This window comes from Lepidothrix coronata, unplaced genomic scaffold (assembly GCF_001604755.1).
Source record: "Lepidothrix coronata isolate B3197 unplaced genomic scaffold, Lepidothrix_coronata-1.0 Scaffold25, whole genome shotgun sequence".
NCBI lineage: Eukaryota > Metazoa > Chordata > Aves > Passeriformes > Pipridae > Lepidothrix > Lepidothrix coronata.
In genome coordinates this window covers 3259417-3275767 of record NW_016690205.1, presented here as the reverse complement: position 1 = coordinate 3275767, position 16351 = coordinate 3259417, and the positions used below count along the sequence as shown (strand labels likewise).

At 40.9% G+C, this 16351-nt stretch overlaps 1 protein-coding gene across 1 annotated transcript in view; it reads right to left on the bottom strand.

Annotated features, from left to right (window-relative positions):
- Positions 1-558: 558 nt before the first annotated feature.
- The window catches only part of GPR26 (G protein-coupled receptor 26), a 16574-nt gene continuing 781 nt past the window's right edge, over positions 559-16351 (bottom strand). The window contains exons 2-4 of the mRNA XM_017809127.1: positions 12040-12128; positions 11607-11720; positions 559-5565 (exon numbers count right to left, since the gene is read on the bottom strand). Coding sequence (XP_017664616.1) covers positions 5334-5565; positions 11607-11720; positions 12040-12128 — 435 coding nt within the window. The 3' untranslated portion in view covers positions 559-5333. The remainder of the gene's footprint in view (positions 5566-11606; positions 11721-12039; positions 12129-16351) is intronic.

Below are 16351 nucleotides of genomic sequence, written 5' to 3'. Positions count from 1 at the left end.
CTTTACATAAGGGTTTCGTAGTCAGAAGGGAATGTAAAACCCTTTGATGTTCAACAGAGCTTTTTAAAATTTTTGTTCAAGAATTCAAAGCAGTGCAAGTGCAACAGGACTGAACAGAACCTCCTGAGACGGGCAGCCAGAGGAAATCTGCAGCCAGCTTTGCACCTGGACCCTACTGCATTCCCACTGATATCTCACCAGGATGCTCTGTTTCCTTAGGGATTCTTGCTGGGTCCAAAATCCAAGAGGATGGAGGTTTTTGACTTTTTGCTCTTTGTATGAGTTTTAAGAAAGGTTTGCTTTAAAGCTCTGATTGTACAGCTACAGTGACTGGAACAAGGAAGATGGAGAGGGACTTTTTAGAACAGCATGGAGGGACAGGACAAGGGGAAATGGCTTCCCACTGCCAGAGGGCAGGGTTAGATTGAATATTAGGAAATAAATTCTTCCCTGTGATGGTGGTGAGGCCCTGGCACAGGTTACCCAGAGAAGCTGTGGCTGCCCCATCCCTGGAAGTGTCCAAGACCAGGTTGGATGGGGCTTGGAGCAACTCGGGCTGGTGAAAGTTGTCCCTGCCCATGGCAGGAGGTGGAATGAGATCGCCTTTAATGTCCCTTCCAACCCAAACCATTCTAGGATTCAGTAACAACTCCAAATAGAGATCCTTTTTCTAACATGTCTTTGTAGATTATTAATCAGCCATATGGACTTGTGCCTTTGGGTGCATTGAAACCATGTGCAGTAGTATTTCTTGAACAAAAAAAAAGTATTTTACTACACAATTGCCACCCATTCATGCTGTCACACACCTGATGCATCTTTTTCTTGGCACACACATTTCTGAAGTGCACTTACAGTCTCTAGGGCAAATCATCCTTCTTATAAATATAGACATCTGTGATAAACTATAGCAACCTCTCTAGTTCATTAGATCAGCATTATTTGCTTAGAAACCAACAATCCTAAATACATATTTACATGACACACATCAGAATTACAGGTAAGAAGAAGACATTTGACAAAGACTGCAGCAGCTCTTTTCTCCATGTAAACTTTTATGCCCCCCCCCCCAGGGACAGCTGCCTTTTGGAGCAGGGTGGTTTTCCTTAAGAAGCTTCACCCATCAAAGATTTTTTTATATACTGAATGCTGAAAGAATAAAAAGAAAATTAAAACCCCCCAGATTTAAGGCTACAATGTTATTGTTCTCATTTGTTCAGTTTTGGGAAGGTTACAAAGGTATAATCCCTGATTCTGCAAACACATAAACCTGTGCTCAGCCCTCAGTATCCAACAGAGCACACACAGAGTGAGCATGGGATCAGGATTTAACTGAGCTTTCTGTGCTGAAGTATTTTGTGATTTTAGGGTAAAGTAACAAGTCTCTGCTTTTGAGCTTTCCTTAGTGACAAGAACACTGAACGTGGGGAGAAGACAGCTCTAACAGCAGTGAAAAGCAACAATTTCCAAAGGGTTGCTCCAAAGGGTATTCACTATAAGTGTAAAAATGCATAGGGCAAGATATTCAGAGCCTTCAGAGCCTTCTTCATTTGGGATTAAGAGATGTGAGGGAACTGTGAAACCTTAGCCAGGTAGGTCCAGAAAAATTCACTTTCTGCAATCGACCTCAACCCCCAGGGCTTCAGGAATTAGACTGTCTCTGGTCACTCAAACAGTGTGAGTAGTTTCCACAGAGCACATCTGAATACCAGCAGAGTCTTCCCAAGCCAACAAGGATCTTCCTGTGGAGTCTGTGCTGCTCTTGCAGGCTCAGCCCATTCTATGGCAGCTACTGAGCTTTGACAGAATTTTCACCTTTCTCTTTGGGATGAGTGAACGTCTGAGAGACTCTGTGGAAATAGGGCACTGGGAAAAGCCCACTGCAGCCAGGGGAACACGTTATTTAAGCAGCAGCAAAGCCAGTTTGTAGCTCCCAACCTACCTGGCCCTCAGCCTCCCACTCACATCTCTCTCTCCCTCACTTTTGTAACCTCTTAAAGGTGTTCTGATGCAGCTGTTTCCTGAAGCTAAGTCTGAAAGGTCTTCCAAAAATTATTTTTAAAAAATATCTTCCAGGAAGATTTTGCTGTTGCCCTGAAGCAGATTTATATTCATCTAATGGGACCAAATCCTCAGGTGAAACCAACTATTATGTTGATTTATGTCAGGAAAGAATTTGATACTTATTAATTATTCAATAATTATCAGTTTGTCATAGTTTTTTGCCAAATGCAGTTACCCAGATCTTCACATTCACACTGGCTCAAAACTATCACATAGACCATGATCCTAGTTCACAGTTAGGGCTCTGAAATTATATAAATTACTCTAAAATAAACAAAAGGAAAAGCTCAGAAGCCACAAAATGACATAGTGGACTAAATTCTCTTACTCATCTGCCAGTGTTCTGCCTGCCAAATTTACAAGATATGAAAAAATTGTTAATTGAACATGCACGTGAGGAATAGATATTGCATATGGGACACAGATACCAACAAACAGAAAACTGCATATTGCCTAAGCAGCTGCCCAGTTTTGCACATGCAGTTCCAGATTTTGGGCACACATTGCAGCCATACTTTACAAACATTTTCCAAAAATATTTAAATAACAAATGGAAATTCCCCTTCTCTCCCCCCTCCCCCCCGCACACACACGTGTGTTTGACAAGAGAACATCTCTGCTTCATGAGCAGAGGTAATAAATACTGTGCATTACATTTACCATCATTATTCTAACTGGCTCGAGTCAAAGTGTTGTATAGTACATATAATACTCAGCAGACAGTTACTCATATCTACATTCATCACTTAGACATACATTTTAGAAAATTCTGCCAGTTGCCTATAAGAATTCAGCTGAATATCTAGCACTTAACAAGCCACAGTATCATATTTCTAGTATCTTATAAAATGCCATCAGGAAATGTTAGGGCATTACTTTTATTTTGTGTACTGAGGCAGTTTGTCAAGCACCAGCATTTACAACTCTCGCTTGCTTCAGGTGGTGGAAATATGACAATGTGTCGGAGAGCTGATGCAAGGAAGGGGAAATTATATCTATTCTCTGGTATAAGATTAATTACAGAAGAAAGGCACCATGAAAGAAAGACAAATTTTTAAACATATACAAGTGGAGAGATTTATTGCTCATGGTGACACGTAAATCAACCAGTGACTGACTGTGATACACAAGCATAATGAGACAAGTCCAATGCTGTATTTTTCTCTGTCTTTTAATAGATATCCTAAATGTAGAATAGTTGGGTTTTTTTTCCCTAGGAAATTATCTTACTCTCTTTAAATTTGAAATTTTAAATCCTTCTGGAGTTAACCTTATCAACATACAAACCTCCCATTGACTTTGGCAACAGGCCCATGTATAAGTTAACAACAGTTGTGGACCTTGACAACCATCCTGGGGCAATTCAGTAAAAGTGATCTTAGTAAAACATATAATGAATCAATATAAAGCTTTTTATCCTTTTTAAACTCATGTGTTCTGATTCACTCCAGTCATCAAAATTACTTGAATTTCTTAAGAAACAAGTATTAAGCTGGGTGTCTTTATCTATTGCACCTGAGAAAATTATGTTAAGCCTAAGAAAGAAAATAATTAAGATGAGGTAGACTATTTAATCTGGCTGAGGGCTAATTTGAATGCAGTGTTGTAAGAACTTAAAATCTGTGATTATAATAGTGTGTAGATTTTATTGTAATTGTGGTATTTTTATAGCTGAATAGTAATTAAGCTAAAAATTTTTATTTACGTGGCTGTTTATGATCTTCATCATATAAATTCTTCCATTTACAGAGCAGATGACTATGTAAATTCACAGATTAACATGGTTCCTTGCAGCTGTAGCCCATGCCAGGGCGAGGGCTAAGTCAAGGCTCTCCAGATTGATAACAGAGGTGTTACCCCACATTCACCGGCTTTGGGGTGAAGCCCCTCACTGAGTTCCCTGTCTGGGCTTTGAATCAGAGGCCAGAAAATTCAACAGTGGGTATTTTTTGCAACTTATTGAGCCTTTTTCTTGGGTGACAGTAAGTGGTAACTAAAAAGTAATCCCTCATTTTTAAAACTCGGGCTCTTGTTTTCTCAATATGATCCCGGCTGTGTTTTCTCAGTATGGGATTGACAGTAGGAATATGAGCAAGGGGAGGTGGTAGCACAGCCAGCTGTGTCAGCTGTTATTTAAGCTGCCATTGCATGCATGAAGCCTAATTAACCAAGGCTATTCTAAATCTAGGCATGCATCTGACGGCATGGGAAGTGTTAATAATGTCCCTATGCATAACTGCAATCTAGAGCTGTAAAATTTGGACTGAAATCTCCTGAGATCCAGATTATTGGCCCCACTTTCATGATGGAGTGGAGGCCTATTATTTTTCCTCCACTTGCTTTGAAAATTATACTTTAAATTCAGATTTAGGCTCATCTTTCTTTGAAGTAGTAAAAAAACTATGATTAATAACTCCTCAGAAAAAGGAATTTTATTTTTTTTTTCTCCTGGGCACAGGGCCCAGTTCTGCAGATTTGGGCAAAATTCAGTTCTTTATAGCTCAGATATATGGAATTAAGCAGGAGGCATCCTGACCTTTCCACTCTGCCTACCTTATGAATTTTTCTGAAATCCAACAGGGAGAAAATTAGTGGGATTTTGTGTAAATTCCTTTAAAATCTAGAGTAGATATGGCTGAATCCACCCTGTAGCATACATCAAAATTGTTTTTTCCTTAAATTCCACAGGATTGTTCCAAAAAATATATATATATGAAAAGGCTGAAAGCTGTGTTGGGCACTGGACTAATATTTAAATAAAGATCTTTATTTTTTTTAAGCTTTTTCCATTAAGTTTTTTTTCTATACACATCCTTCTCAAGCAACTAGGCTGGGGTGGGTTTTGTAAAGCCATGTTGGCAGCTACATCAGGGGGAGCTTTAACTGCAGCCAGTGAAAAACACAGCACAAACACCCCTATGCAACTCTTTAGAATAATCTTATGATGACACCAGTTTGCTCCCATTCCTTTCATGAGCCCTTCTGCTGAGGACTAGCTTTTTATCTATGGATGCAACTGCTGATGGAAATCAATGGGAGATTTGTATTTATGAAGCCTGCAGGACCACAGATCAATAGTGCTCTTCCAGTCAGAGGCAGGAGGTCCAAAGCAGCCTGACTCCCTAAGGTGTTAGCGTGGGCTGGCACTGACCCTGTCCATCACTGCCTCCCAAAACCTGGACAGCTGAGGAGAGCTACTAGGGATAGGCCATTGAGTTTTGTTCCACATATATCATGTTTTATGTCTTTTAGGTCCCATACCAGGCTCCTCACTCGTTCAGCTGCGATATATTCGGGTTGTGCGACTCGCTCGTGAGGGCGGAGGAGTTGATGGAGCTCCTCTTGAGGATCTTGTTTATGATGTCCTTCCACGTCTTCTTGTACTGATGCCGGAGCAAAGAGTACACAAAAGGGTCTGAAACAGCTTTGCTGTAAGCCAAGCACTTGGAAATGATTCCCCAGTGGGAATTGATGTGGACCACGGAGGATAATTCAACAAGTCTGTGGAAAGAGGGAGGTAGAAAGAGTGAACATTCACATTAAAAACCCAGAGCAACAGCACAACTGAAAGACATTAATCCACCCCCAAACCCCTCAAGTTATTCCTGGGCAATCACAGCAAAACAAAGAGGAAGACATACTCATGAAAACATGAATGTTGTCCTCCTCTTATGAATTTTTAAGACTGCAAATGTGAACTTGCGGTCTGTTGGCCAAAGTGCTACTGCTTGGTCTCATGGAAGTCTTATTTCTCTACCATTATCAATCTAAAAATCCAGCATCTAGTCTGAATTTGTGGTTCTAGGTCCCCTTGAGGACATCTGGGAAGCCACTCACTAGTGCTATCCAGCTTTCTATCCAACTCCTAGAGAGAGTTCAATGCTTTTAAACAGTTTGCCTGAGTTGCAGAAGCACACTAGGAAGGAAAATCCATCATCAAGAGATGGCATATTATATCTTGAATTTAAAAACTGGACAGCTTTTTAAGGCCAAGCACATACATTTGCAACAAATCTAGCAAGACAAAACTTATAAATTATTAGGGGAGGGAAGAGCTTCATATACTCCTCATACCTAAACAAGCACAGAGAGTTCACTCTGCACCCAGGGAGAGTATTTCTGACAGTGAAATATTGATAACTCCCCATGTCTTCGAGCAAGACCAAAGGGCAGTTCTATTCAATATGCCTCTATAGCTGTTAGAAACTATTGATTTTCATAGAGGACAAACAGCCACGTGTGCTGCTAGAGAGCCCCACCAGGCCACGGCAAACAAGACCTTTGCTGAAACTGTCTTCAGCAGCAGATGTTCTTAAAACTGTCTGGAAAATACTTCAATTACTCATGTTTATTCAGACAAAGCACCAGTTCCAATGAGCATTCTGAAGCATGGTTCCTGCAGCAGCAATGACAACAATGTTGGCACTTTTTAGAGATGAGGATTTTTTTTTCCCTCGGTCATTTTATTCTCATTCCATAAACTTTCGCCACATTGCGTTGTTTAAAATAATGCTGGCAGATGGCACAGTCCAGTCATTTGAGCATGAAAGTGGGACTAAGGAGCCTTAATTTGTTACAGCACTATGACCTTCTGTCTCTCTCTGTTTGCCCAAGCTGCAAAACTCCACTGCAGAAGCTCTGTCTCTTCCTAGATGTGTGTGCTGGGCTCAGTAGCTCTGAGGTCCCAAAGAACTTCGTATCTGAGATTCTGTCCTATGTCCTTTGTCCTTTCATCTCAACTAAACAAATGTTATTATTTCCACCTCCCCTTCTAACTCGTACCATTCCTTTTCTTACAAAGTAGAATGAGGACTGAGACATAATTATCATCAAGTCCAGCTGCTGGGTGGTCTCATCTGGTGTATTCTCTCTTGTTTAATAAAATGGAGCTTATGACATCCAAATGAATGTGTTCTAAAATGAGAACTGACAATTTGGAAATTAGTCAGCTCCTGAGTCATATTTACATTGTAATCTACCATGATCCATCCTTCTTGTTGTTCTCCACTCCATTTATTTGATGCCTACTTCACATTTTGAATTTCATCATGTTGAATTTCATCTGGATGATTCATTTTTACTGAGTGCTTTACAGATGTGAATTTGATTATATTTAATTAAATTCAGTGGATGCCTTGAATAGCCAAAATGTGACAGATTTGTGTCTGAGGCTCTGTCAATCAGTTCTATGAAACATTAACAAGCTCCATTTAAAGCACATCAGATAGACACTTCAGGGTTGCAAGCCTAGACTTGCTAATTTTACCTTCATTGACTGATCAAATGAAAAGCCCACACTTTTATTAAAAAGACTTTAAATATTTTCTTTGATTGACTTCTGTAAGTTTCCTTGACATTTACACATTTTTCAATTCTCATGTGTTATTTTTTATAGTAAATTACATTTGCAGTTATCAAGCAGCAAACACAGAAATGCAGCCAAACCCCAAGCTATGCATTTCCATTTCATGTACAATTAAATGTCAGCCTTTCAAGGCATATCAAATATTTTATTGCCTTTGAAAGGCTTTGTTTCTCATTTACGAGGGAAATTATATGCATAGCTTCAATTTTCACGAAATGTTTCGGCCAAAAAGAAGACATTTTCAGTGAAGGAATATTAATATTTCAGTGCTACCTGTAAATTAAATTTTACAGCATCAGATACATAATTCCCTATCTCGCTTTCATAAGCCACTCTTCTACTGTTGGATCTTCAAAATCTTTTTATTTCAAAGCTATAAGCTCTTTCAAAGCTATAAGCTCTTTCGATATGATGCCTTGTTCACATTTTAGAAACTTCAGTTCTGCAGAGTGTGTCGTGTCACGTGGTTATCCAATTGTTTTATTTCACTCTCGGTAAACAAATGAGAATGGGATGTTGAAGAGTATGACCTTGATCTCTATGCACATAATACTGGAAATCCTTTATTTACATGTGCAGTCAATCACTACACTAATATATATTTGCTGAACATGTGTACACCCAGATGGAAGGCTGAATAAATGACAACATCTCTGTCGAGCATTGCTTAAACCTGGGGCTTTAACTGAGTTATGGAAACAAGTTGAAATGTCTTGCTGTTCAGAAGTGAAAGAAAACTGGCACTGAAGGCTGGATCTGGTAGATGATGCAGCTCTTACAAGAAGAAATTCAACGCCTTCCCCAAGAATTCATATGAGCTCTTTGAGGTAACATTTCTGTTTGTGCCTAATTCTGATTTTTTTTTCCCCCATACAATTCCCATGGTACCAGAATTATACATTGTTTTTCATTTTGGTGTTGATCATTTGAATAAGCTGATCATCCCTGGAAGTGTTCAAGGCCAGGTTGGACAGGGCTCAGAGAAACCTGGGCTAGTGGAAGGTGTCCCTGCCCATGGTAGGGGGTGGAACTAGATGGTCTTTAAGGCCCCTTCCAACTCAAAACATTCTATTATTCTATGATCAGTTTTATCTTGATGTTCATCTGAACTTATTTTTACTTTATTGCCTGATGGACTGAATCCTTTCTGTGATGATTTGCTGATGAAAAAGCCCTATTTTAATAACTTCTTCTCTGTACAAAAATGGCATCACAGTCATCCTTAGCAGATTTATCCTCAGCCAGCTTTGCCTCTTAAGTGGTGCATACATGGCAACCAGAGAGGTTCTGTAAGGAAGCAGAGTTTGGGACTTGTAGTTAGACCTGCAAATCTTGCAAACCATTGTTTTCAGTCATAGCTGTTCCCCAGAGCTGCAGGAATCATTTGCCAGCAGCACAGGGGTATAAGGAGAGCAAACAGGATTGTCTGGCTTGTACCAAAAGCTCCCATTTTTCCACATGGAGACTAGAAGGCCACTTCAAATATGTCAACCTATGATTGCCTAGGAAATTTATGCATTTATATGCATAAATAGGCAAGAATACAAGTTGCAGAGGAATTCTGAACTTCTTGTCTCCCAGGCAGGATCTGCATATGTAGAGGGCAAGCAATCAGTTTAGAAACAGAGTTTATTTACCACTTGTCCCCCAGAGATGATACAAGAGAATTTTAATCTTCTTCTGCCTGTTCCATCAGCCTCCTATTTAACCTGAGGGCTTGGGTCTGTGAACTTCTGTCTGATATTACTTCAGGATTTTTAATTTAAGGCCAATTTCCTCACACATTGACAGCACTTATTAACTTACATGAACAAAGTTCTGTATTTCAGTATAAAATGCCTGGAGTTGGAAATGAATATTAGAAACTGGTAAGACTTATCTTCATTTTTCTTATGAAAAAGATCCTTGGAGAAAAGAGGCTTGGAACAATATTATTTAATTGCATAATGTTAAATATAGCAAAAGAAGAGATGTGTACTCGTAGAAGAACCAAGAAACAAGCTATGCCTAGAAATATATAATATGGGGTAATACATCTGTCATACTGATGGAGTGGAAACACTGAATCAAGAAGAATCAGATTCTACTGATACACTACTTAAGGTCATCTCTTGAACTAGTTAGGATGATGCCTACTTCATAAAAGAAGTGCCTAATCAGATTTTTACCTTAATGTGGTCTGAAAAACTCTGTTTTATCCAGAGAGGCATTTATCTGCCTGGGATTATAAGCACAATTCCTTCGCTGGTTCATGGAACTTCTAGTGCCACCTATTTATTTTTAGTGTTGAAACAGAAAGATGTTATAGCAAAGCCTTGTGATTTGCTGCTTTCAGCCTCCAATTCAGGGAGTACTGAAGAGCATGTTTAATTTAAGTGTATTGCTGATTAGAGCTGACTGACCAAATGAGAGGCTGAGCAACACACTCCCTCCTCTGCCTGCTGTTCCCTGCCTTGAACTGGGATTGATTGCCTCTCTCCTGTAAATGCAAAGTGCTGGACACAGCCCAGAAAATACTACTTGCTTGCAAAATTAAACTCAAAAGTCTCCTTATCCCCTTGACTTCAAGACCCTCAGCCCCATGTGCGAGGCAGAGGGAAGCACAGTGATGGGTGTCTTTGAATATCCATCCATGCAAGTGTCCAGCAAAGTCTCTCAAGCAGCTGAAGAGGGAATTCCCTTTGGCATGCAGTGCTCTGTTCCCCCTAGACATGTCAGAACTGAAAAGACCAGGAATGTGAGAGACTTCGACGCCCCTGATACACCTGGCCAGCTCCCAGGGTGCATCTTCGTGCATTCAGGACACTGCCTTTTGTCTCTTCTCATCATCACTGTCTTTTATGGATCTTGTGTGGGCTAAAGAGAGGAGGCTCAGGATTTTTCTAACCCTTCTTCTGTATCTTAAGGCCACTGGGACACAACCTGGGACACCACAGGGTGAGGAGGAGGCAGGGAGGTGGTGCCTGAATGCTGAGCTGAGATGCACAAAAATACTTGTGACAGTTCGAGTTAGAGCTCTTGGGACTGAGCCACCAGCTATTGTGTGACTGTGGTGATTTTCATTAAGATCAGACACTCAACATAAAATAAAAAATAACCATTTGCAATGAGATAAATAGTTTAATGTCTTATAGCTTGAGATCTAAGGCTGAATGTTCATAATTACAAATCCCTTTATACCATTTAACTGTGTGGCTTGTAATGGTGTCTTGTGACCACTAACTGAAAGGGAAGGTGATTCTAGTTACCTTTATTTTCTAATTCTAAAAAAACAGGACATTATACTGAAATGGAAAAACTCAGGGTTTGCTCCATGTCCACTTATATCGACTCTTAATCCAGATTTTTCAGTGATTTTTTTATGTTGGATCTGAGTTTGATTGAAGTAAGCCCCACTAATTTCTACTTAATAGTATTGGAATAGGAGACACTTTAAAAATATTTTTTTTCTTTCTCTGTTCTGCATAGCAGCATCTCAGTTTTTCCAGTCTTTTAATAAGGAATGCAAGCTATAAATTTCCTTCAACAGCTAGATAACATTTTTCTGGATATACTCACTTTCTAATACTTTATATTTCATAGGAGTAATTTAGTGTTTCCCACAGGAGCCATTTCCAAAGATAAGCTAGTAGATAGATAGACATCTGATCATAAATCACAAGCAAATTTTTTGTTATGAGCCAGCACAGCTTTGATATTTGATGTTTATGACTAATAAACTCTATCCAGTCAGAAAAAACTATGGTTTAAGTCTTGGGACCCTATTCTCACCTCAGCTGGATCTTGTTGACCAAATTTTTACAGTCTGACCTATTCAGGCAAGTGTCTTCCCCTGAACCAAGGAGGCAGTCCAGGCAGTAGGTGACTACTTGACCCCCCAAAAAAGTCTGCAAAATTGTTTGGGCTGACTTTCTAAATCACTCCCATGTGACCAGCACACTGGCTGGGCTGTCTGAGCAGAGTCTGATCAGAATCCTGCATCAGGATTGAACTGGATAAGCACTATGACATTTCACATCATTTGTTAGCTCAGCAAATGCAATCTCTGTTATAGGATTGGAAACAGTGCATCAAATTTTCACAGGAAACAGAATAATTTTGTGGCTCAGAGGGCCCTACTTCTCTGATTTACAATTGCATCTCAGGAGTCTTTTCCAGGATGTAGGTTCACACTTACCTTGTAATTACATAAGGTGCAAAACAAAGTATGAAGGTACCAATAAAGGTACTTATTTTCTTTGTTGCTCGCTGCCTCCGCCTCTTTTGCTCTTCCAGACAACGCTCTCTCACGCTGTGTGACATTCAACACAGACAAGAACATGAATCATAGTATCAGGTAACAGGTTTTAATGGCTTTACTTATGGAATGATGGAAAACAATCTTTCCAGTATCTGTTATGATCACATAAGCCAATACCAGGTGCACTGCATTTGTCTGGGACAATATCAAGCATTAATGCATTGTCTGACCATCTTACCCTCCAAAAGCAGTTACTGAGAAATACAGGATTGTGTATTTATGTGCACACACCCCCATTGTATCAATTGATCTATAGTCATATTGGTGGAATTCAGCCTTGAAGTCAGTTGGCAGGTCCTTTCTGAATTACTCTAAGCAGTATTTGCAGACCAGAGTCTGCCTCATGATATTGAGAGATTTGGAAAATATCCATTTTGGGATGGGCAGCATGCTGCTTCCCTAGAAACAGCAATTCCAACACCACTACCTTAGGGAGGAGAAACTTCCCAGCAAGATAAGAAATAAACCACAAAAAAATCATAATGGGAAAACACATGCTCTGGACTTTCAGATTGCTCCAATACCGGAGCAGTCACTGTATCCCACAGCCATGAACTGTGTGTCCATAAATATTCCATCAGCCTGTGCAGCTTCGTGCTGCTGCCATGCTGAATGTTTTGCAAAGCTGAGAATTGTATAATAAATCCACAACCCTGTGATGTCCTTACTTCTCACCTCAAACCAGCCCTGTTTCCAGCTAAACAGACACAAATTAGTCCCACCCTGTGTTTCTTCCTCGGACTAGAACTTGTCCTTTGGGTTTCCTGTTGGTGGTCTCAGCAGGCCACCAGGGAGCTGCTAATTCCCTTGGTGTGCCAGCAAGGTGGTGGGACCATGGTGTTGAGGCCTTGCTATCACTGCAAAAAATCTCCTTTGAAACCAGCACATTTTCTTGTCAAGAGAGTTATTAATGTGAAATCTCATCCTCTTCCTTTACCTGGGTGAGTGACTCCTGTGCTCCCTGTGCTTTGTGAGGGAAGGGGACGAGTTACTGCCTGCTCCAGGCAGGCAGATTGGATGGGTTGTATGTCCCAGAGTGCCAGGATCATCTGTACCTGAATAAATCCCTTTGGAAAGGGCAAAATCAAAGCCAGACTGCCATCCTGAATGCTCTCTATGCACATTATGGTGCCACGTGTTGACTCATTGCACAGATCTCATGGTGACGCAATTCAGGCAAACTGAAGGGACTGGACCATGTCCCGTGTCTATACATATAATTTTTAAAAACTGCTTGGCATTGGCCTCTCTTTTTTATTGTAACTTTGTAATTGATGATTCACTCTCAGGCTCCACACTCTCATGTGTTCGTAGCTGAGGCTTAGGGCCATACACTCACATTATTTGCTGTATCTGCAAATGTTTTATCATCATCTAAACACATGGTATGTCCTGAGGATCTCACTGTGCATTGGTGATCTCTGTGGTAATGAGTTCTTACGTTGCCTTTCCACTGTGTAAAAGAAAATGTGTTTCCTTTGTTCCATTCTATGTTTGGTCTTACATTGCCAGTCCCCAGAACAGCTATCATGACATGGTGAAATAAATACTGGAAGAAAAGTTTGTTCTCCTTGAAGTGACAAATCATCTTTCTCTCAAAGAGCATGCCACATCTAAAAGCATTGCATGTTCTGTGCCTGAGTTATTTGCAGCTAGAAATGACAGCTGAGAAGAAAAAGAAAATCCACATTTTCAAGGGAACCTGTGGTCTTTCAATTCTGCAAGAGATGGAGAACTTGGAGTATTTTTAGGTGCAGACAGATTATCTTAGAGGTTCAACAGCTTCATTTAAGACCTGTGTTATTTAATTCATAGTATCCCAAGGCCACAGAAATATGGGAAAGTGTATCTCCAAAGCAGGTTCAATTAGGGTGTTCTAAGGGTGGAGAGGGTGTGTATTTTTTGTCTCTAACAGTTTCCCCAGTTACATCTTTTCCTTACTGGCACATACCAAGCTGTCTCTGACTCCTGTAGCTCACACGCGACTGTCCTGATACACTTAATCCAATTTCTTTTGTTCAGCCTTTCCAGATGTAGCCAATAAATACCACAGCACAGATGAAGGTATTTTATCTCACTCCTTCATATAGACAATGTACAGACAAGTATTTTGCTCTTGCACACACTTCCATGCACTAAGATAAGAACACATATGCCAGTTCCAGTAGTGACACCAGTAACAGGATGGGATTATTGACTAAGCTTTCATTAAAGATTTTACTATCCTGGAAAATCTAAGCTATATCCCCTTGAAGGGATATATTTATTTTAAATAAAGTTTATGAGATACTGGACCTTAAGATGTGCAGAGCTGGATACACCAAAAAGATTGTGGAGATAATTTGAGCAAAGAAATACACGGGCTAAACACTTAAGTGTAGTTTTGCCCAAATCTCTCACAATTCCTAAGATATTTTGGTCTTAAGAACAAAGTCAAGAAGAAGCAAGATCCACTAGAAATACCTAAGCTAACTTGAAAGAACATGTGCCCTAAACATTCACATGAATTTGTATGGTATTTAGAGGTTTCCTTTGTACTCATCTTGAATGATCTTCAGGAGGTCACTCGTGTCTTTCTAAGTCACAGGTAATGAAGCCATCTGTCGTAATGCCTGTCACTAGATCCCCTTGTGGGTGGATTCTGAATCATAGGAAGCAGAAAATTGTCTTTACACATTTCTCAGCGTTGAAACTAGACCCTGGGAAGAGCTGGAGGAGTCAGGGTAGTCTAAGCTGGGATTGCAAACTTTGTTCTCTCGTGTGAGTTCTCCCAGCATCCATGTCCATGGTGTCAGGTACACACTGAAATTGCCTGTATATACACACTAATATAAGGCAAATGATGCCTTTGTTGTGTCAGAGCTTCATGAGCATCACTGGCTGCTCCAGGAGAGCTGCAGCCTCTGTGCAGCTCTCACAGGAGGGGAGGTGACCTGAGAGCTGGCCCTTTCAGCAGCAGGAGCTGTCACCGGTAAGGCAGCACCTCCACGGGTCAAATCAGCCACCAACTCTGTAACCTAGAAAAGAAGCTCAAACTCTCCTTTCTTAGAGAGAAGCATTAGAATAACCTGATGTGAGAGGTAAGAGTTGTTGGTACAGGTTACTCACAGCAAAGTGCCTGTACAACTCTGTCTCCTCTGAAGAAAGGAAGCATCATTCCCACAGCCCCACTGAATCCATTCCTCAGTGAGATGATTAGAAAATGCACAAAGAGCCTCAAATTAACCTAGACCATACAAAATGCAGAGGAGGAGAAATAACATTGAGACTTTTGCCCTTTTTCTAAACTTTGCTGTGCAGTCCAGACATACTTGAGGCATTAGGCAAAACAAATGCTGTTTCAAACAGCCCCAGAGGGTTTATGGCAGTGTCCTGGGAGTAACCACCACATGTCTTGGTGCAGGAACTAAGACAGTCGAGGCACAGTTTATCAACCAGACAGCACATAGGACAGAAGGGTGTTTTTTCCTCAATTTGACTTAGTGAATAAGGGAAGATTTATACCTGTATTTCTCAAGAACAGCAGCAAGCCTTGCCCAAAGTTCTGCTCTGCATTCTTGATCAAGAGACAGCTCAAAGAGCTTAAGTGGAGAATTTTGAGCAAATGCTTCTGTTCTTCTAACAGTGTGCTGTCCTGCCCTGATTCTTTCAGACTTGTTTGCCTTAGCCTCAGGAATCCCCAAAACTTGACCTGTTTTTGAGGACAGCCACATGTGCTCTGAGCCCTGCAGCTCTGCTCCTGGCTGGCTGCAAATGGAGAGAGCCGGTGTTCGCCTCCAGCTTGTGGGGCACAGGGGAGCAAGGGAGGTCAGATGGGATGTCTGGCACGGGACTGCCCTCTCTGCTATCCTGTCTTCCAGGCAGACTTCTCCCCTCATATCAGACACCAAGCCTGCATCCCTTCCAGATCCATACATTGCCTATTCATGCAAGATTTATAGCGTAATCCCTGATGTGACTTTTGCTCAGCATCCCAGCACGCATTCCTTCCCGTTCAGTGCTTGCCTTCAAGCCCACTATCCTTCCAGCCCCTGGAGGCTCTTCTCCTCCTGTGTCTGTGCACAAGGGGCTTGCCTAAAGTCTCTCATTTGAAATGGGCTTTATACATCCCTTTTTTGTCATATTAACACTGCCGCTGAATTCTCTCTTACTTAAATTTAAATATAGGCATTCAAGCACACGCATTTTGCAGATGTTATTCCCTTAGGATTCTGCCTTCAGGAATGATAAAGTTAGAGAGAGCACAGCAGTAGGGAAACTGCTGAGCAAAGGAGCTGCAGGCAGCGCCCAGCTTCCCTTCCAAACTCCAACTGAAGGGACAGGTGCAGCCTCCTCCCTCAGGAATCCAGCAATGTTTTGGGCTGACAGTGCCAAAAATGCAAACCGATCAACCACTAAATCCACCTTCAGAGACAAAGGGCAGGGATGTGGTCACTGTCTCAAAGGGAAGTGCATTCTCAGCTAAAACCTCCCTTTTTTTGTCCTCCCTCCCAAAACAAGTCTTTAAGCCTAACAAACAGAAAATGAGTTCTATAATCAGAGAAATAAACCCAAGTAAAAAGAAACATGCAGAACAGAAGCCATCAGAGAGGATGGTTGTTTTTTACCCCTCCCCATCCCTT